Source organism: Alternaria dauci, chromosome 8 (genome assembly GCF_042100115.1).
Source record: "Alternaria dauci strain A2016 chromosome 8, whole genome shotgun sequence".
NCBI lineage: Eukaryota > Fungi > Ascomycota > Dothideomycetes > Pleosporales > Pleosporaceae > Alternaria > Alternaria dauci.
Window position 1 is genome coordinate 578,031 of NC_091279.1, and position 20,861 is coordinate 598,891.

Below are 20,861 nucleotides of genomic sequence, written 5' to 3' on the forward strand. Positions count from 1 at the left end.
TAGCCACAATCTTCACACTCACTATCACCACGAGGGCCGGAGACCCAAAAGATAACTTTCGGTTTCTCTGACCCAACAGCTCCATCACCCAAGCACGACAGTCCGACAGCTTCTACAAACACGGTACGCACGCCGCTTGCACCTGCCCAGCATACACTGATACTGAGACGAGCAGATGAACGCGCAGCACATCACTGAGCTTGATTCAGACAGCACAGACGACATCATCTTCGTTCGGTCGGTCGAAAAGCCACGAACCCCAAAACCTGGTGGTCGTCCAACAAAGCGCGGAAGGCCCAACGGGATCCCAGCACATGCTGTTTCACCCAGTCTAACGAAGCGTGCAAAACCTAGCAACATGCCAGCGCAGGCTATTTCCCCGAGTCCAGCGACCAAACAGAAACGCGACAGCAACAGCTCCCAGGCGCCCACCTCTGATGCCCACTCCAAAGTGCCTCAGTCAGAACAGCAGGAGACAGAGGAGGAGAAGTCGTTCATGCTTGCGACACGCAAAGCACTGGAACAGGCTTTGGGCAAAGAAGCCCTGGAGGCCCACGAGGAGATCTTGGCGAAGGAGAAAGAGAGCACAGAGCAGTACATCTTGGACCTGGAAGCGGCAGTGAAGCAGCAGTATGGGACACCTATAGTGCATGATATTCTCATCCAGGATCAGCTCGCTATTCTGAAGGTGAAGGCTGAGGGACATGACGAAGCCGCTAAGACAGAGATCAAGCTCCTGCGCGAAAGCAACGCGAAGCTCGCAGAAGAGAAGACCACACTTGGACGCTGTGTTCGGTTACTCACTGATGAGAGCATCGTTCTAAAGAGGCAACACGAAGGCGCCAGCGCGGAGATACAGATACTTCACGAACACAACGCAACGCTTGCCAAAGATAACACTGCACTTTTGCGCAAAATCACGCTACTCGAAGATGAGAAAGGTACTCCCGTTGCCAATCAACAAGAGGAAGCCTTCAAGACCGAAATTAAGAGACTCCGAGAACACAACACGAAGTTCGCAAATGAGAATACCGCACTTGTACGCAGTGTTGCGCTACTCAATGCAGACAAGGATAACCTGAGGGCCGAGATTTCCGCCTTGACCCAGGACGTATGCGACCAAAAGGAACTCTACAAGAAGATGCACGGTTCTGAGGAAGGCATAAAGGACGTTGCGCTGAGACAAAAGAAGTCCAGACAAAAGCTGAAGCAGCGTAATGGCAGGCTGATCAAGGAGAACACCAACCTATCGAGGAAGGTTGTGGAACTGGAAACAGGTGGATCTTCCGAACTTCTTGCCGCACGCCAACGCATTCAGGAGCTTCATGATCAAGTCAAAGAACTAGAGCAGGGCTTCCATCAGCGAGGCGAACAGCTCATCGAGCTCAGCCGGGAATCCATGTCGAAGGACAAGATCAATATGCAGAAAAAGGCTGCTGTTGAAGCTAGGGATCTGTTGCAAACACACATGTCGGGCATGTTCAAGAACTACAGGAATCTTTACAACAAGAACACTGCTCTGTTGGATAAGCTGGTATCAGTCGCTGGAGTGGGAAGACTCGGAAAGGCAAAAACTGCTTTTCGTCAAGAGATGAAGCTGCTGAAAGGCCAGCCACTTGAAGAGTTGTATGAGTACCAGCATCAGGTCTGATCGATGTCGTCGGAAATCCGATTCAGCGAGAAGATTGTTTGGTTCTTACGGGGTTTTTGGTCATGGGGGTACAAGCAGACGTCTGCTCAGAAGGACGGTCACATGCGGGACGCATTCAGTGTATGATGTCGCTCACGCCATTGTGCAAGAGAAGAGCTTTGTTAGTGAAACCACCCACATTATGGTGATGATGGACTTGACGAGAACGACAAAGCTGAAAAAGGCAAGACAGAAGATGCTGCGCTGTAAGAGAATCATGTGATGACAGTCGAATGAATGCTCAAAACAAACTTGCAGAATTGTGACTAGAGTGTTATTCGTGGTTGAACTAAGTAACAACCACGTCGTATCATAGGTCACGAGACGAGATGTGTGTTTGCCATCTAACCCACGCGCAGCTCTTGTCCAGTTCGTCCCAAACATCTTGCACGTCGCTACAAGACCATCGTCTCCACGTTCTAGCACTGTTCTCTCATCACGAAACACTGTCGAGAAATTCAACCGTATGAGCTCAAACTTTCAATTCATCGACGGAGGACAAGTGCCCACTGTCGAGGCCGTACAGATCGCTCTTCAGCTCCTTCAATCCGAAATCGAATCATTGACAGCAAGCACAAAAGACCTTCCGCAGGAGATCAACGAGCTAAGAAATCAGGTGCTCGATATAGGACACCAACTAGCTCCTGCCACCTTTTCGAAAGCCTTTTCTTCCACTATTCATAACCTCACCACCGACAGCAAGGCCGCGGTTCACACAAAAGTGGAAGAAGTATTGAAGAGCCGGGATCTACGAGACAAAGTTTCCGATCACATCATCAAGCAGATGGAAACCGAGAAGATGCAGAAAGTGCTGGAAGATTACGCGAAGAAAGCTGTTAGCAGTCAACTCACAAACGACATATTTGATTCATTGCGCTATATGGTTGATGAAGCATTCGACGACATCAATAAGAAGATTGACAAGAATGAAGAGGGGATCGCTGCCAAGATGGAGGCACTAAGCAAGGAGATGGCTAGGCAACGGGAATAGGGATCAGTATTGTCAAGAGCAATTATCAATCCGCTGGATACCTTGCTTTCACGCACATGCCATTGACCTTGTGGCGTCTGATGTCTGTCTACACACAATGCGATAGTTTGATCATTTCCTCACTCACCGACATGTCTGTAGCAGGTCCATGTGCATCTGGAAAGATCGACGTGTGCCAGAGTATGCAAAAGTCCACGTTTGCCACCAAAACTGTCATGTTCCGTATACTGAACCACAATAAGTTCCAAGATTTCTCTCTCACTTTCATGTACGCTCGCTCAACTTCTAAAGTTCTACTCAAACAAACCAGACCATGACGTATAAACTATCCACAAGACAACATGAGCGTGAGAAAAGAAAACCTGAACAACAGAAGATCAAACATGTCACCTCCCGCGAAGCATAGTCCAAAGCAGCAGGAAGCCTCAACATCCAACGTCAGTGAGGAAATACAATCCATCCTCCAGCATATCACAAGCATAGAGAAAGAATGCCGGGCAGTGAAACGTAAGCTACATGATCTACCTGAGCTCAAAGAAACGTCGCCTCCTCAGAAAAAGATCTCACGTGTGCTTCCTTCTGGAGCCAGCAAAGGTGCAGACGGCGGACGCACAGATGGCAACGTAAAAGGAAAAATTGAGGAGAAGAAAGCACGCAAGGCAGAAGAAGAAACAGCCGACGACACAGGAACAGAATCAGACGAAGAAGAAGAAATCGAAAGGAAATTATGCGAACAAGGGTGTGGGACTTACCTGGAAGCAGATGCACGTTCCAACTGGGTGAATTGCAAGGCGTGTAGAGGATCGAAGACAAAGAACTGGAATAAAACACACCCAAACAGGGGCAGCAAAAATAAGGAGAAGAAGGACAACAAGGAACAGGAGAAGACGAACAAGAAGAAGGCGATAGAGGAAGAGAGGGGGGAGCGAACAGGACGGAGAAGATGACGGAGACGAGGTGGAAGCGAAGAAAGGAGAGGGTGGTGAGAAGAAGATAAAACGGATGCAACTAGTAAAGAAACGCACCACACATGCTTGAAGTGGGACTTGGAATCTCCCTCATCATGTAATTCTATATTCAGCGCCATCGAAACCCTCATATTGATCATTCCAAATGCAAGTAAACTAAGAAAACTATCCTCTCCTTCCCTTCCCCATCGTCCATCGCTCATGTTGATGCCTATCAAGGACCCAATCGCTCAATGTCATGGTATAGTGCCCGAATGAATGACGCCAGTAAATGCCTCGATGAAAAAGCTCGCTGAACCAGTTCTGATGCCGCTAAAAACAGTCGTGAAAACAGACATACACTCATACTCATATACCCCATGTGGTCGTACCCGTTCAAAGCTAAAAGAGTGACTTGTCAAAACACCGATAAAGGATAACAAAAAGAAAAAGTCCATGATAGAGGAGTACGATTTTAAATAAGGGGACCTGCCATCATAGGGCTGCCCCGCGTGTTGTTTGTCAATGTTGATTCGTATGCCGCTGGTGAGCCAGACGAAGATCCTGGCCGTGGGCGGTAGTAGCTGTTCGCATACGCAATCGGAGGAGCGACATAGGCTCCCTGCTGTGGTGGGAGGGCACCAGGCGGCGTGCTGTTGAGCATGTTGCGATTGCTCCTGCGTCGACCGAGGACTGGTGATGCTGGAGCGCCTTGAACAGTGCCGGTAGAGTTAATAGACTCGTTTGAGTTGCTTCTTACGTGCTGCGCTGTGGTTGGCTGCTGCATCTGAGGAGAGCCGGTGGGGTTTGCCGGACGTTGGAAGCCTTGAGTGAAAGGATTGGTACGAGCTGGCACGCTAGTATCTCGCTGACCAAGTGCTTGTCTTCTCGTCTCAATAAGTTCTCGAGCTCGGAGATTACGCTCGTCTGGAGTCAACCCGACAGGACGAGCGGCAGGCTGTACAGTGGGTTGTACATTTTGCGTGGGCGATGGAGGCGGTCTACCATTTCCATCTGCGCGCAGAGTTCGTGTAGATGCCTGAGGAGCGAGCTGACGCCGCGACGGCTGTGGCCGTAGATTGAGACGTGAGGGCTGGGGTCTCATGCCTTGCGGAGGGTTGCCAGCATCTCTGATATTAACGCGAGAGCCTGCTGGCCGCAAGGTTGCTACGGAGGACTGGTCACGGAGAACTTGACGGGAGTTGCGATTACGGACACCGCGTGCCTGCACGAATGCAGCCCAAGGGTTACCGCGTGCAGCGAAAGGAGGAAGAGCTGCGCCTTGGACATGCAAGCCCATGGCAGCATGAGGAAATGCGTTGGCTGCACTGAAATTGCCCGAGTTCCTCCTGCTATTTGCCGAGGATGGGCGAGCGCCAACGCGACTCTGAGGACGGTCTATCATGTCCATGGCTGCCTGTGCCTGAGTTTGCGCTATGGTATCGATGCCATTTTGGGAAGAGGTCGTGGAAGTGCCAGGAGTCAATATGGTAGAAGCATTGCTATTGGAACTAACAGAAGGTGCACGATCGAAGCGGCCCATGTTGCCGGCATTGCCCATCCCTGGTAAGCCCGGAGACATGGCGCTTCGTCGAGGGGGGGATATTGGGAGCCGCGGATCCATCATGTAATTCGAAGTATTATCCATAAGCGGTGTTCGTATGCGCGCAGGGGGCAGGAAGGGAGAGTATGCTTGCGCCGGACTGGGCCGGTTCCTATTCCTTGTGCGAGGGCGAGACAGCGGCGTGATGGCCCGTGGCTCAACGTCTATCAACGCACCTGCCATCTGGTGCTGCTGCAGAGCCGCCTGGTGAGCAGCGAACATCCAACTGATGCGTGGGTCGTATTCGCGACGCTGCATGCGTGGTGCCCCTCGCCTGTGCCCTTGCGAGTTGTCCGAGTTATCATCAGTATCCGCCTCGTTCGTTCCGTCCCCAGCAGCGGGCCCTTGGTTGTTGTTGCGAGCAGTCGAGTTTGAGAAGGCTGCATTGTTCCGCAGATGAGCTTGTGAGCGACGCGTCCGCAGGGCGTTCATGGCGAGCTCGATGTCGCCCTCCTGATCAGAGTCATCATCGTCCGCTTCCCCATCTTCGTAGTTGGCTGTCTGGGTGGCGAGGATAGAGGATCTTCGGCGGAGACCACGCGAGGTATTCAAGGTGCGGACGTTGCCGGTTCTGGAGGGCGGGCGTATGGGGGCACTAGGCCGAGGACGATCTGCAGTAGGTGTTAGAGAACCGCCCATTCGGCTTCTGTCATTTGAGTTCGCAAGCGGTTCCCACCCAACGGTCGTCCTTCCTCCATCACTGTCATCTTCATCCTCTTCTCCCATCTCGTCGTCGTAGTCGCGTTGCAGCTCCCATCCCTCCTCTCGCAGCAGCGCCTGGGTGTCTTCGTCGAGCTCCTCGTTGGAGACGTCAGTGGACGTGGTTGAAGCTGTCTCACGAGAGGACCTTGACCCGTTTGCCCGATGTAGGACGCGGGCCTGGGCAGGATTCCTCATCCCCCTGCGGATCGGACCTTCATCTTCCTCGTCTTCGTCCTCTTCCTCAACGGTACTAGAGCGGTTCGACGACGATTCAGACTCGACGATGCGACGTGCTCGGGCTTGGGTGCGCGCTCTGTTGGTGGGTTGTTGGGTCACGGGACCGGGAGTGGACGACGCAGCACTGGGTGAGCTTGATGCAGGTACGGCCCCGTCGTCAATGAAGTCGTTCATGGAGGAATCCTCATCCAGGCCGTCTTCATCTTCCTCCTCGACCGTGTCCATTTCGTCACCGTACATGTCTGAGACTATGCTCTGTGTGTAGGAGCGTCGGCTGCCGGCTTCGCTGTGCGTGATTGGACGTCGTCTGGCAAAGGTGGCTGCGTTGGGTGGGATGCCAGCTTCCAAGAAGCGTCGCATCATGAAGGAGCTTTGGTCGGGAGGGAACGCGCCCCAGTCTTCCATGCCATCTCCGTAGCCGTCGTAGTCTGGGTCCTCCATGTCCATCTCGCCGTCGAAGTCGTCCTGATCATGCTCTGACATCTCATCCATGTCACTGAAGCCGGTAAAGCTGTCACCCCATGAGACCTCGCCAGTCTCGTCGAAGATCAGCCCGCACTGGGTGCATCCGCCGTCTTCCAACTCCCAGGTGCACACCGGACATCGGTCGACGCCATCTTCCTGATCGCGCACGACTTGCAGTGACGGTCCCCGTTGGTGATGCGATAGCCTGAAGCAGCCCTTGAAGAGCCCGCCAGCCCGGGGGTCGATGTTGTCCTTGTCGGACTGCACGGCGTCGGTCTCGTCCTTGAGCCACTTCTTGTGGTCTTCGATGCTCTCGCCCGCGGGTAGTAATTCGGCTCGCGCGATGAAGACGCTTGTCATTTCACGTATCTAGCCAAATTTGTTAGACATTGTCGCTGGGGTTGTGTGCAGGCTGACTCACCACATAGGCGGGGGCCGGCAGGTCTTTGACGACGATGCGGCAGTCGGGACATGTCTTGCGGGCCTTGTTGGCAACGAACCACGTGCAGAGACACTGGACATGTTAGAAGATGGCAGGTGCGGCGGCCAGGTGCGCGTCTGTCTTACTGTGTAGCAGTACGTGTGGCCACACGATATGGTGTAGGGCTGGTAGAGCAAGCGGTCACAAATCTTGCATGTGAGGTGGGAGCGAAGGCTGTCAAACTCGGACTTGAGCGCCTTGAGTTGCTGCGGCATGTCAGCGAAAAGGTCTGCAGAGCGGTGCAACACAGCGGCTCGTACTTCCTCTGCCCTGCTCGGGGGCGGGGGCTCGTCCTTCTTGGTGAGCATCTTCTGCTTGAGGCTGTCCTTGCTTGCCGCCCGTGTCGGCTTGTCCTGGTCGATGAGCTTGGAGGCAGAGTGGCTGGCAGTCGGGGTGCCTCCGCGCCCGGCCCGTGAACTCGAGGGCATGGCGGCAGACTGCGAGGCAGCGGCGCTGTGTGAAGTCGTGTTGGACGAGGATGCGATGGAAGAGGCCGAATTCTTGGGGCGAGCGGCGGGCGGGGTTGGCGACGCTCGACTGTCCATGGCGGGCGGCGGCGGCTCTCTCGTGTCTCTCTCTCTCACGGCGAGGTGCAGGTCGGGGTTGATAGACGGGGCATCTGCTCACATGGGACTTGCCCTTGTAGAGAAGAAAGACTATCGTTGGCAGTGGTCGTGCATGCAGCGGCGGCGGGTCGACTAGCCTAAGCATGTTGGCGCTCGGTCGCTGCTGCCCTTGCCCTCCGACCCGTTTGCCGCAGCAGCCGTTCACAATCATCCCTCACACTCTCTCCTTAGCGCCCTGCAATGGGCATATCATTGCTCTCCAGCGCCAACCATCTCCACGACTATTCACCTTGCCATGCATGCTACCGTCTGATTGGATCTGGTCGCTCTACTGCGAGCCTGACCCGCCAATGACGTGGGCCACACGACCCTTCACATTCCTGTCACAATTCCACCCCATGGCTCCCTTCAACCATTTCTCCACACCTTTCTTTTGAACCCTTTTTTCCTCATCAATCTGTGACCCACGATGCCCATGACCCAAATACGGCTGCACCCAGCACTCCTGCCGCACCGAACAGAGCCTCGCTCCCTACCCGGCCTACAGCTTTGGGCGCTGCATCACCATGCGCCGTCAAACTGGCCGTCAACCTTCGGCTTATCATCGCTTCCGCTTCACTCAGCATACTGATCATCACTGTGGTATGTGCGTTAGCGATTGGCCAACACGACGTCTAAGCATCGAGTGACCCAGAAAGAATGCCTACTTATGGCTGGCACTTTGTCGGCCCCTCCGACACGAATCGTGACAAGCAGCTTGGCCACACTGCTCAAATGCCCTAAACTCGACGTCTCCAGATGACTAGTCCCATCTCGACCCTCATCCCATGTCCATCTCGTGTTCTCATGCTTTGTCCAAGGCCGCGTAGTCTGATCAACAACAGTACTACCACTGACTGGACAAGCCCAATCCGTGCAAGACGGATAGCCCAGATTGGATTGACACTCAGTGACATAGACCACGGTTTTGAAACTAGCGTCAGTAATCGAAAGATGATAGTTGCGGTACTCATGTTACCAGAATTCGTCATTGGTGCAGGACATAATGTAATCGCCAGAAGAAGCAGAGTGGAGTCGTCAAAGGAGAGTCCTGTGCCGACACCACCAGATTTAACGCACACAAAGTAGTCGGGATGAAGAGATGCATATCGCACAGCACATTGGCTGGAGACCGAAAAGCAGCATTTTAGGACTATGTCGCCTGTTACTCCGGTTGCCTACATGTGCCCTGGATTCTTCCAATAACAAATTGCCGGAATCCGAAGCCACACCAACTATTGGCTTTCTTCTTCAACAGTGTTATGGTCTGGCCCATTGCACGATTCGTCTTCTGTGGGTGACAAGCGAACTGCGGCTATACTATGTCAGTCTAGGGTCACTTTGCCCATGACTACGAATCTAACAGGATCAGATGTCAGCTTGTGTGTATAGACAACGAAAAGCATGTCAGCACTCCCTGATAAGAAATCCTGCGATATTCAAATGATTCGAATTGCTGTCTCAACGTGCACTTCCCACGTCGCAGTTTTTGTGGGACTCCCTGGCCTAGCTCCCATAGTAGCCTTCCCGCCCCCACACTCGATGAAGAGGCGACAGAGTTGAACAGGTCAGTGGCTACTGCTATGATGATCACTGCTCCAGGCTCGATACTTTTCTTGTTGGCCTCGAAGGTTGATCGTAGTACAGCGGAGTATTCACCATAGGATCTAGATGCAATGCAAAGAAAGTATCTGTAGATCTCTAGTCCTCCCATAGGGTCCAATGCATGGTGAATTTCAGCGGTCGCTAACCCATGTGGATCGAACTTGGCAGAAATATGGATTTCATGCTTGAAATGCGAAAACGCATGGAGACTAGTAGTCCATAGGGAAAGTGCTCATCTCCTACCCTTCCCTCTGCCGCTGTTATCGATAACGCACCTCCTCGGCGCGTCATCAACTCTCACATCGCAAATTATGCGCCATCGCATTACTGTCCAAAAGCTCCACACCATCGCGCGTTCCGAATCGTCTTTCTAGATACGCTTGTCCGAATCCTCCAACATGTCCGACAAGCCAACTCCCTCGAAAGCGGACCAATGGACTGGCTCCAAAGCTAGTAGATTCGACAAGTACGCCACCATGGCATCCGCGCCGTAGATGTCTACTACACAGGACGGGCACTGATAAACCGGTATAGCAAGGCATACAGCGAATACTACGACCCTTGTCAGGAAGCTGCAGACAAGAGTATAAGGTGTCTGAAGAGGAACGGAGGAGAGAGAGCCATGTGCTCCGATTTCTTCCAGTGAGTGCAGCGCCTATAGCAAGTTCAGGGTACAGGAGGTTGAGGTGTTCGTGAGGACATTGCACAGGAATTGAAGATGCATGGTAGAAGACGTTTGCTAATGTGTGTCTGAGCAGGGCATATCGAGAATGCAAAGAGCAATGGGTACGTCCCGCCCATCCCGGCTGGTCCAGCACAACCACGATCACCCTATCCCGGCCCTACAACGCGCTGTATCATAGCTCTGGGACAGAGGCTAACAGCTCTGCAGCAAGAAGCAAGGCGAGAAGCGAGGAGGAACAAATCGTGGTTTGGCTGAGTGATGTGGATAAAGCTCGTGGTGAACACATGTACAACATCTCCTCTCTGCATAAGCACGGCGTTGGACACAAGCTTGCGTTCACTGTAACATATTGGGATATATTGGGTTATTGGTCTGTTGGACACAAAAGTGAATGGGTCGTTGGAGAGTCTACAAAGGAACAACTGAATGCCATTGCCTTTGCTGGCTCAATGCAACGACTCACGCAGAATGTCCTAGTTGGCGTCCAAGCAGACATTGCCCAGCTCAAGCCTCTCAAGTTATACGCATGTACTTGGAGCTACGGCTCTTCCAGGCATGTCCGTCTCTTGTCGCTTGCCGCGGTAGGCGCGAACGCAAGTTCCAAGACAACCCTGACGTACATGCGATCACGCAATCTCCGCAGACAAGCAGCCAGCCCACCTCCAGGTCCTGACGTGCTTGATTCATTGGTCATGCTCGTCGTACTTGCCCTGGTTACCTTGCCCTTGCAGTAGCATGAGGCTGTGTGCTGACGATCTACACCCCACCACCCCACTAAAGCTACCCCTCCAAGGGCCCTTCTAGGTGCCTTCCTTTCTTCCCTCCCAAAGCTTCCTTCCATCCTCCACTCACCTCTCTCACTCCAATCAATGAGAAGCTTCCTTACCCCATCCACCTTTCAACGCGCAACAACCCGAGCCTTTTCTACAACCGCACGCATCATGGGTGTCCAAAAGACCGTCATCACAGAGGGCAACGGCCCCTCCCCGCAAAAGGGTGACAGGGTCACCATGGAATACACTGGCTGGCTCAAGACTAGCAGCGGCGGAAAGGGCAAGCAATTCGACAGCACCACCGGCCGCGGTCCTTTCCAAACCCCCATCGGTGTCGGTCGCGTCATCAAGGGCTGGGATGAGGGTGTTGTCCAGATGAAGCTCGGCGAGAAGGCCACACTCGACATCAGCAGCGACTTCGCCTACGGCGACCAGTAAGTCGCAATGGGGGTTTACGGCTGCGAGGAAGTACTAATATTTCTACAGGGAATTCCCTGGCTTGATTCCTCCTCACTCTGACCTCATCTTGTAAGCTTTCGCGTTGTGATGTACGTGTCTGGGTACAAATGCTAACTTTGATACAGCGAGGTCGAGCTCAAGAAGATCAACTAAGTCCACGACATGGCCGATGACGGAAAGACGTAATGGTCGCCGTTATAAACACTTGGTAGCAAAGGGACTAGCATAATATTCAATACACGGAGTTATGAAATCTAGTTGCCAAACTTCATCATCGCATGTGAAGCTACTTGTTTTCTTATACTCTCAATACGTCCGTTGATTGATTCTTAGTTTCCTCTGATATTGTCTCATGAGCGGGACACAAGGCCCAGCAGCGTCTTGCGCGAACCATCACACACAGCCACCCAAGCCACCTATATGGGTTGGAAAAGGCTCAAACCCAGACAGATGACAAGACCGGCCATGCTGAAAGATGGACGAATTGCAGCGCCCTCATCATCCTCGCCGTTACCAAGATTAGTATCCACCGACCGGTCTGTCAATGGGTTTATCCACATGCACATGAGCTGTGAGTCTGTACCACTCAGAGCGCCTTCAACATTTCCATCTGGCGACCAGAACGTGGTGATGACGATGTCGGTACCGGCCCCCAGACCGCTTGTGTTGTAACCAAAAGCGTAACTGAGATCGTTGGACTTGGGGAGAGTCGGGTGGCAGTTCGAGCTGGAGTTTCTTGCAGCATCCGGTGGTGTAGGCGCCCCCTTGCCAGTAAGTGCTAGAGTATATCAGACTAACAATACCTGTAGGTGTCGAAAAGAAGACCGAATACGTACGTATGGCAGAGATCGCGTGCCAGGAAGTAGAATTCGTCACCTTGGAACACTCGTCAGGGAATGTCTCGTTCAGTCCTCTTTTCACGCGCAGACAGCTATCTTCTGTCGTCTCTATCTCGTTGGCAGATAGTTCCAGAAGCGTATTGACTTGAGTTAGCAACGACGATATGCACGTCGCGCCAACCACCCCTTCACAGTCCCAAGAGTTGTTCCGCCCAACGGGGTTGTCATATAAGAAGATGGCGCAGCCTCGATACGGTAGGTTTTCGCTATCAAGTTCAAGTGAAGGAGGTGTACCGAGATAGAAGTTCTTCTCCGTGAGAGTGGTCTCACTGGAGTGAGTTTGGTTTTGGTGTGTAGCGAGGGTCCATGTCAGATTGCTGCTGGCATCGGTTATAACTGTGGAGAATGACCGCAGCCCGATTGCTTCGTAGGTTTTTTCCGTCACGTTGCATTCTGCACCTATGGGAGTGTCGTTGGGAGGGCAGTGTACATCAGCGCAAGAGCCGACACTGTTGTTGAGGGCGTATTGTGCGGATGCGGAGCAGAGGAAGGTCGTGAGTAATAGTAAGGCTTTGGAGTACATATCGCAATAGATGGTTTTAAGGTATGGATTTGTCAAAACTTTCTACAGTCACGAAGGTAGTACACCAGACAAGAACCTAAGTAAATGCTGTGGTCTGGCAACTTATCATTTTGATGACTATAGCCGGTAACTACTGCTGGACCAATCCAAGCTGTGGTCTTATTCTACCGAATGCTCTTATGCTACAATTCTGGCTATTCGAAAAGCGTGGAGAACTGTGACAGACTGCATTGAGTAGATATGATGCTAGCCAAGCGCCAACATTGCCGAGCCACCATACAACGCCGTTTAGACATCCGATATCCGTGTAGATGTTAACGATTTTGGGGCCAGGCCACTAAGGCCCCCCATACTTACCCCCTCACTATTGCGAGTGTGCCACTAACACTGCGTTGTTATGCGATCGAAAGTCACGAGTGTATAGGATTGCCCTTTGGGTCCCCTGGTGGAGGTCGTGTATGGCAATGATCATTGGGATGACTAAGAGCCACCCCAGTGAAGGTATGAGGAGACAAGGTAAATTCGGCTCGTCAGTCGAGAGTAAACTGTACAGCAAGTAGTAAGTTTGGACAAGCTCGAGACATGGAACGAGCGCTTGATGTTTGGTGGGGATGGCAGATCTTAGCGCGAACAGCTGCTCGCAGTCGCGCGATAGGAACGCGTCGCGCTGTCCTTCCACTTCCACCATACGCTCTTTGGCTTGCTCTAGTAGTCGGTTCTGCGATTACATATATATAACGAACCTCACAAACTTATTGTCAATGTGGTGTTCTCCAAAGCCCACATCGTGTTTGGACCCACTCTCAAGTTATGGGCTGCAAGCAGTGACATCACGACTGCAGGAGCAACTGCATAATGTGTCTAGAGCTACCTAAGGAGGATTGACGGCAAATTAAATCCTCTCAACACATTGGTATGCTCTTTCCTTCTAGACTCTTCAATTCAACACACTCTGCTCTTCGACAAACCAGCATTCGTCCATTGCTGACAACTTCATTCAAGTATTCTCCCAGCATCGCTACCCCGCTATCAACCATGTCGGCCAGTACTCTTAGCATAAACTCAACTCTGAGTCTGCCGAACTCTCAGAACAAGATCCCGCAAATTGGTTTCGGGGTCTACCAATCTCCTAAGGACGTCTGTGTTGCTTCCTGCAAAAAGGCCTTCGAGGCCGGCTACCGTCACATCGATACAGCCCAGTACTACGCAAACGAGGAGCAAGTCGGCCAAGCACTGGCTGAAAGCGGGCTTCCTCGAAAGGACGTATACATCACCTCGAAGATCCTGAGCCCTGGCGAGGATGTCGAGTCAACATACAAGAAGATCGCGGACAGTGTTGAGAAGCTTGCCGGGAAGGACGGTTATGCGGACCTGTTCCTCATCCACAGCCCCAACGGAGGAAAGGAGGCTAGGAAGTTGATGTGGCTCGCTCTGAAGCAGGCACAGGAGACGGGAATCGTGCGGGACATTGGCGTCAGCAACTACGGCATCCAGCATATCGAGGAGATTGCTTCCATCGATAGCAAGGCTAACCTGCCTGCCGTGAACCAGATTGAGGTTTGTCGCAATCCAGCTCCATCGCGCGACCAAACTAACAGAATTGACTAGCTCCACCCCTGGTGCCAACAGCGCGAGGTGGTCGACTACTGCAAATCTAAGAACATCGTCGTCGAAGCCTACTGTCCGATCGTCCGTAACGAGAAAGTAAACGACGAAACCGTTGCAAGCATTGCCAAGAAGCACAACAAGGAGCCAAACCAGGTTCTCATTCGATGGAGTCTGCAGAAGGGTTTCGTCCCTCTTCCCAAGAGTGACACCCCATCTCGCATTGCTGGAAATGTGGACATATACGATTTCGAGCTTGACAAGGAAGACATGGCTAAGCTAGACGGTTTGGATCAAGGAGCTAAGGGCGCTATTGTCCAGGCCGTAACCAATGCTTGAGGTGTCATCAAGACTTATGCATTTTGATAGGTGTAGATGAACATTTAGTCAAGAGATATAGCGAGTAGGTCTGCGACCAAACCCAAGCGGCATGTACAACGGTGAAAGATGCCCACAGTGAGCATGTACCTACCAACTTTGCACCTGATCCGAATTCCAGTGTACTAATCGTGGACCGAGTGCCCTCTTACTCACGGGGAGTAAATACTTCTAGTTACCTAGGTACTGTGTCGTGTAGCTAGCTCGTGTGTTGTGTGTACCACTCCAATACACGTACCAACAGGCGAGCCTCCATTGGATGCTTCCAGATGCGATTGATCCTCTTTCCAGCGAAGACAGACAAAACAATCAACAGGTGATGTCGATACTTATCATGTTGCGACAGGTTCAAGTCCCGTTAGCACCAGTCAAAGCAAGGAGTCTGTTGTCAACGTAGGCCAAAGAACACTCGATAGTGAGCTGCTTGGAAAGATCCCGACGGTGATGTGTTCGCCAGTCATGGTCTTGCAGGTACAGGACAGCAAAACATCGTAGCCATAGACTGTTACCATGCTAGGGTTCAAAGTATACAGACACCTGCCTTCTTGGTTCTCTTGCACGCCATACAAGAAAAGATCAATTGCTGTCATCGTAGTTACTTGGGAGCGTGTTTGGTTTTCCCTTAGATGGTGTGGTGTGCTCCAGGGCTTGATCCACATTAACCCGAAACAAAGACTCTGACACCACCATTTCGTTCGGAGACGTAATTTATTAGAGTATCTGGATTCAATCGCAGGCATAAAGTACAAAGCAGAAAGGACAAAATAAAGGCAAAAAAGAAGAGAGATCTTGCCCGGAATCGAACGATGAAAAGCGTGGCTTCCAGGCATTGTGGGATAAGAAACGAAAAAAAGATGGTTTGAAAGGTCTTGCCCGGAATCTAGTAACTCGGTTAGCAGCTGGAATTGAACGATGGAAGTGCAATTCTTACCGAACCGGGGTTGCCGGAAGACTCTGACGATGAATCAGAATCCGGAGTGATAACCGCTACCTGATGGCTATTAGCGGGGGCAATTGAGAAGTGGATTGTCGAAGACGTACACTACAAAACCGATGCTGATTGAAATTCTAGTGACATTATATAGTAACAAAATTTATCGAGGATGCGCGTGACGCAAACGTTGAGGCACGAACGACGGGCGAAAATCTTTTTGGTTGGTTGTAGTGGGGTGGTGGGGGTGCTTGTCTACATGGCGGGGTTCTTGGGACCCGAGAATGTGCGTATGCGTCAGGGACGCGCCACAACTTGGTCTGAGTCTGCAGCTACGACGTGTTTCTGCCCAGTGTGCGAAGTAAACCCAAGCCGGTAGTAGCTGCGCGGAGACGCGGCGTTGCAAAAGTTGGTATGCAGTGTTGAGCTCATCTTCTATTCTCGAGATCCTACAGTGTGCATGATAGCACTGTGCTGCGTCTATTAATACCAACCAGCAGTAAACATACATGAGACGGGAGAATACAAGTCGCAAGGCTGCGCAATGCCCAGTGGCATGCCGCCTGGTATCACAAAGGAGCACCGCGAAAGAAGAACATGTAGCGCCATCGCTAAAAGAACACGACAAAAGAGAATGCTGCAACGGAGTGTCTATCAGCAAAAGAACTTGTACACCTTCTTCCACCTCGGCCACTTCTTCTTTTCTTCGCGCTCCTCTTCGATCAACGCTTGGATGTTCAGCTCGCGGATGCCAGTGACGAGATCCATGTTGTGCGATCGCACGACCGAAGTGCGGAACCAGAACTTGTAAGGAAAGTAAAAGGCAAGAGTGACTGGCAGTGCAAGATAGACGCTGAAGAAACGTTGGAGACGCTGTGATGTCGACAGCACAGCCATGTCAATTGGAGCGACAGAAACATAGAACTGTGCAATGAGGACGAGAACATTGAGGATGAGACCGATGTAGGATCCGATGAGACCAGGTTGGGAGCGGAAGGCAAGCTCATCAAGGGTGTGTCCTTGCACCTTCCATCCCTGGCGGAAGCGGATGTGCGCCAGACAGATTGAGAGCCAAGTGAAGACAGCTGAGAGTGCAGACAGGGCAAGTAGCCAATTAAATGCGGCATCTTGTAGTTTGCGGTCCGCACCAGCAAGGAAAGCGAGAAGACCAAGGGCCGAGGCAAAAGCAATGGACACAAGGGGACGACCCTGGCGGTCAATGTAGGCGAAGATTCTGGGGGCCTGATTCTGCTCAGCCAGTGCAGCGAGCGTGCGCGAAGAACCGTAGATGGAGGAGTTGCCGACCGAGAGAACAGCAATCATGATGACGGCGTTGAAGACGGAGGGCAGCCCCTGAATGCCTGCGTTCTGGATAGCGATGACGAACGGCGAGGCAATAGCATCAACATCGTTCTTGTCCTGGAGCAGCCGCGGATCATTGTAGGGAACCAACAGTCCGACAATGGTAAGGGAGACGATGTAGAACAAGGAGATACGCCAGAAGACCTGCTTAACAGCAGTGGGGAGAGACTTGCGCGGATTGGCTGTTTCCGCTGCAGCGAGACCAACAAGCTCGGTTCCAGAGAACGCGAATGCAGCGTTGACAAACACACTGCACAGGCCCTTGAAACCGTTGTTGAATGGGCCAGGGTCGCGCCAATACATGCCACCAATGTAGCCACCATCTGGGCCTCCGCCTATGTTGATGATGATACCAAGGATGATGAAGCCGATGACCGCTGTAATCTTGATAATGGCAAAGACGAACTCGGCTTCACCATACCCTTTGATACCAAACAGATTGATGACGACGATCAGGACCAGGAAGACGGCGACCCAGGCGTTGTTGTTGACCTTGTCACCATTCCAGTATTCGATTGTAAAAGTAGCAGCGACGATTTCCAGTGGTAGTACGACAAGCCATTGGAGTGCATAGTTCCAACCCATGGCAAAGCCCCATGCGGGATCCAGGAAGCGCGTCGAGTATGCGGAGAAGGAACCAGCGACGGGAAAGAGGACTGCCATCTCGCCCAGCGCATGGACGGTCGTGTACAGCATGACACCGACAAGGCAGTAGCAGATGACGAGCGATGCCGGGCCACCGTTTGCTAGTGCTTGCCCCGAGCCGACGAATAGGCCGGTACCTGGGAAAGTCAGTCTGTGGACCCCGCTTAGCTGACGCATGCCAAACCATACCTATGGAACCTCCAATTGCTATCATTTGCAAATGGCGACCTTTTAGTCTCCGCGCAAGTGGTGAGTTTGCAGTGTTTGCAGCAGCGGCCTCGGGGTCGAATACGTTCCCGTCGGCACCTAAGCTTCCCTTTGGCGTCATCGTCATGGCAAAATTCGGGTCCCGTTTGAAGCTCTCGATAACCCTCCTTCCCAGTCCATCCTGGTACCGTGATGATTCGCCAAAGTAGTCGGACCCTTGCGAGGCTCTTCCAAAACTCTTCTCGGTGCCGTACATGTCGTCGTCGATTGTCATGTTGGGTAGGCGCAACGGCGCGATGACAGACGACGAAAAGAGAGTGAAATGCAGCTGTTCTGCACGTTGGTCGGTGTCGCTGCAGTGCAGCCGTTGAAGGTATCTGCTTTTTTCCTGTGTGATGGGCGCAGGGGCGGGATATGAGTGCGATGCTGACGACCAGGCTACTTGGGCTTGGGCCTATTCTTGAGGCGCGCGAGGTCGACTACAGAACTGAGGCGTCCAGGGTCTGTGTGTCCTTTCCAGAGTGCCGGGTAACGACTATCGACTAGGATGTGTAGCGGCCGGGGGGTGTATCTGGATTTGGCCTAGGGGTGGGAGCGACGTTATCGCGGCGTGGCGCATCTATGGCTTCAGAACATGCGTAGAGCGTGTCCAAGAGCAGAGTGGTGCACAGGTGATGTGACTGTTGGCGAAAACACCGTCCAACGACGTACCTTTTGACTGTCAAGGTGTTTTGCACGGAGCACCGTGGAGCGACTGACATCCCCTATCGACGGCACAATGTCGCACATTCGCTCCTTCTTCGCTGAGTTCGCTCGTTCCGCCTCCACTCTTGGTAGCGGCAGACACCGACGAACCGCCAAACGTCCACCAGCCCTAAATGCCGCAGGCCAAAATGTCACCCTCGGCCACTTGACTGTATTCTACCATACTCCAGATTTGCGTCTCGCGTGTGTCGGTCTGAGTAACGTCTTTAGGCGCTCGCTGCCGGCGCTACATCAATGGCTACCTCGGTGTCGAGTCCTGGTGGCGCTTGCGCAACTTTCCACTTCCCCAAGTCTAACAGCGCACGGGCCGCCCTTATCGCGAAGCCACCAGCACTGTTGCGGCATGTGCGCGCAAGACATGCCACCAACCCCACGCCCGAGGCTTCCAACGTTCCCAACCATCCTTTCAACTACCCCCCCTTCGCAATCTTCAGATGCTCCTTGCTGCACTGCCCGATCTTTCGAGCTTCTGTAACGCGACTACGACCGGCGCGACTCCGGACTCGACCTCTCACAACACCCGTTGACCCGTCCCGCTGCCGCAGCATTGGCGCATACTTTGGACGTGCTGCTTTAGGCACTGCCCCTTCATGCCCCATCACGAGCTCGCCTCTGGCCTGGAACGTCTTCGAAACTAGCACCCCGGCACATGCTCGGCTCTACCGTCTGAATGGCGACGCGATGGTCGACATGGATATCTGACCACCCTGCAGCCCGCAGCTCGCAAATCAGCCCAGCCATTAGCTTACTGTTCCACTACAGCATGTGTACCGTGAAGAGACCTCCATCGTCGCGTCGCGTCGGTAAAGACGGGTAAATCGGATTGCGTCTTCCCGATCCATATCGCTTGACGACCCTTTTGACGACCCCTCATGAACGCATCCTGCCACATGCAGGGGCTACCAAACTATACTAATGCTTCTCAATCTAACTCCATCCTCATCCGATGCAGGTACAGAGCCCAAAGGACGCTTAGTTCCTGACTGTTGAGTTCTCGAGGAAGCGCATCAAGACAAAAGGATCGCACCAACACCGCACCGCAATCTCCTTTGACCTGGGTGCGTTCTGCCTATCGACTGACCCAGCTTGCAGAGGACGTACACGAGCAATACGCCCCGCAGACTGTCGTCATGTAAGAACACAAATTCGCCCATTGCGAATCAATATACATGTGTGTTACATACCCCCTGTACCTCTTCTGCATCCGTCAAGTACCTTCACCAATCCATCTGCAAAGTCCAACATCTTACCTCATCGGCTACTGCCGTCCCTTCTCTTTGACCGACCAAGTCTTCGTGAAATCCCACACGTGCAATCTCATTTGCCAAGCGTATAACGACGCAATACGATATCGTCGGAAGTGCGATTGTTACTGGTCGAGCCAGAGAACGCCCCAACCCACATGGCAGGCCACTACCGCTACCCATCACACTGTCGCAACGCCTCTATCGTATTTTATTCGTCATCTATATTGACAAAGCCGCCCGAGATTGCCACATGAAATACTATCAACTCTCGACATCAGTACGTCACAATTGTTGTTAGTTCGTAGGCGAAACCTGGTCGATAGTTGGCTTGTGCAAGAAGCTTCTACCATCGTCTACGGTGTAGCGAGGGCGCACGCCGTTTATGCACTCATGCACAGACTGATCTTCCCGGCTTACCTTGCGTCGCCCGAAGAAGCAGCTCATCGAAGTGGCGCAATCTTCATCCTGTCTCCCTTGTGGTCACTTTGAGCTCTGGCCAGTATAGAGATAAGCATCTGCTTCAAGGACACAATTCTAAAACTCTTTCCTGCCATCTCATCTAGCTATCCCTATCCAACATCGTGTACTGCGATAACGCTAAGATCCAAATCTGCTGTCTCATGGCCCTTGCGGCCCTCGGCGTGGCACAGCGTTACCACCGTATGCGCCACTTCCCACATTTCGGCTGTTGGACCTTTGCCTCGTGCGCATCACATGGCAACCCTCACACACTGGGCGCAATGTCAATGCGTAGTGTGGGTGGCGAGCTTCAAGAACTACGGTAGATGAGGAAGCTGCCGTACTCAACAACATGTCACTGATGCGACGACCCCCCCTGCACGCGCATTGCGCTTTTCGAAATACCGGCGCACATGTCACCGACACAGCCTTCAGCCGCAATATCGGTACTTTTCTGCAAGGAGGATCATCTTCGGAAGTTTGTCAAGCTCACGTGTCGTGCTTTGTTTCACGGCCTATTCAAATTTCGCCATTGACCCGGACGCCGCATGTACATCACACCGCCTCTAGAACAGCCAGTGTGGAACGAAGAAGGTT

The 20,861-nt window shown here is 52.6% G+C and overlaps 6 protein-coding genes across 6 annotated transcripts; 4 read left to right on the forward strand and 2 right to left on the reverse strand.

Annotated features, from left to right (window-relative positions):
- Positions 1 to 358: 358 nt before the first annotated feature.
- On the forward strand, positions 359 to 2,681 carry ACET3X_008131 (uncharacterized protein; the record flags this gene model as incomplete). Its single annotated transcript, XM_069454270.1, has 2 exons — positions 359 to 1,626; positions 2,114 to 2,681. The coding sequence occupies 2 exons, from the start codon at positions 359 to 361 to the stop codon at positions 2,679 to 2,681; spliced, it is 1,836 nt and encodes a 611-aa protein (XP_069303733.1).
- Positions 2,682 to 4,103: 1,422 nt separating this feature from the next.
- ACET3X_008132 (uncharacterized protein) lies at positions 4,104 to 7,661 on the reverse strand (the record flags this gene model as incomplete). Its single annotated transcript, XM_069454271.1, has 4 exons — positions 4,104 to 7,004; positions 7,057 to 7,149; positions 7,203 to 7,322; positions 7,377 to 7,661. 4 exons carry the CDS (start codon positions 7,659 to 7,661, stop codon positions 4,104 to 4,106), a joined length of 3,399 nt encoding a protein of 1,132 aa, XP_069303734.1.
- Positions 7,662 to 9,724: 2,063 nt separating this feature from the next.
- ACET3X_008133 (uncharacterized protein) lies at positions 9,725 to 10,270 on the forward strand (the record flags this gene model as incomplete). Its single annotated transcript, XM_069454272.1, has 3 exons — positions 9,725 to 9,792; positions 9,861 to 9,968; positions 10,219 to 10,270. 3 exons carry the CDS (start codon positions 9,725 to 9,727, stop codon positions 10,268 to 10,270), a joined length of 228 nt encoding a protein of 75 aa, XP_069303735.1.
- A 682-nt stretch (positions 10,271 to 10,952) lies between these two features.
- Positions 10,953 to 11,396, forward strand: ACET3X_008134 (uncharacterized protein; the record flags this gene model as incomplete). Its single annotated transcript, XM_069454274.1, has 3 exons — positions 10,953 to 11,218; positions 11,271 to 11,312; positions 11,369 to 11,396. 3 exons carry the CDS (start codon positions 10,953 to 10,955, stop codon positions 11,394 to 11,396), a joined length of 336 nt encoding a protein of 111 aa, XP_069303736.1.
- A 2,304-nt stretch (positions 11,397 to 13,700) lies between these two features.
- Positions 13,701 to 14,609, forward strand: ACET3X_008135 (uncharacterized protein; the record flags this gene model as incomplete). The annotated part of the gene is made up of 2 exons (XM_069454275.1): positions 13,701 to 14,222; positions 14,274 to 14,609. The coding sequence occupies 2 exons, from the start codon at positions 13,701 to 13,703 to the stop codon at positions 14,607 to 14,609; spliced, it is 858 nt and encodes a 285-aa protein (XP_069303737.1).
- A 1,392-nt stretch (positions 14,610 to 16,001) lies between these two features.
- On the reverse strand, positions 16,002 to 18,467 carry ACET3X_008136 (uncharacterized protein). Its single transcript, XM_069454276.1, has 2 exons — positions 17,776 to 18,467; positions 16,002 to 17,723 (listed from the first exon to the last, which is right to left on the reverse strand). The coding sequence occupies exons 1-2, from the start codon at positions 18,065 to 18,067 to the stop codon at positions 16,234 to 16,236; spliced, it is 1,782 nt and encodes a 593-aa protein (XP_069303738.1). The 5' UTR covers positions 18,068 to 18,467; the 3' UTR covers positions 16,002 to 16,233.
- Between the last annotated feature and the right edge of the window lie 2,394 nt (positions 18,468 to 20,861).

Excerpts from the sequence above, each read along its gene's own strand:
- ACET3X_008136 (XM_069454276.1), bottom strand. The coding sequence starts at position 18,067 with ATGACAATCGACGACGACATGTACGGCACCGAGAAGAGTTTTGGAAGA. Across the intron at positions 17,724-17,775 it reads AGCAATTGGAGGTTCCATAG|GTACCGGCCTATTCGTCGGC; the intron begins GTATGGTTTGGC and ends TGACTTTCCCAG.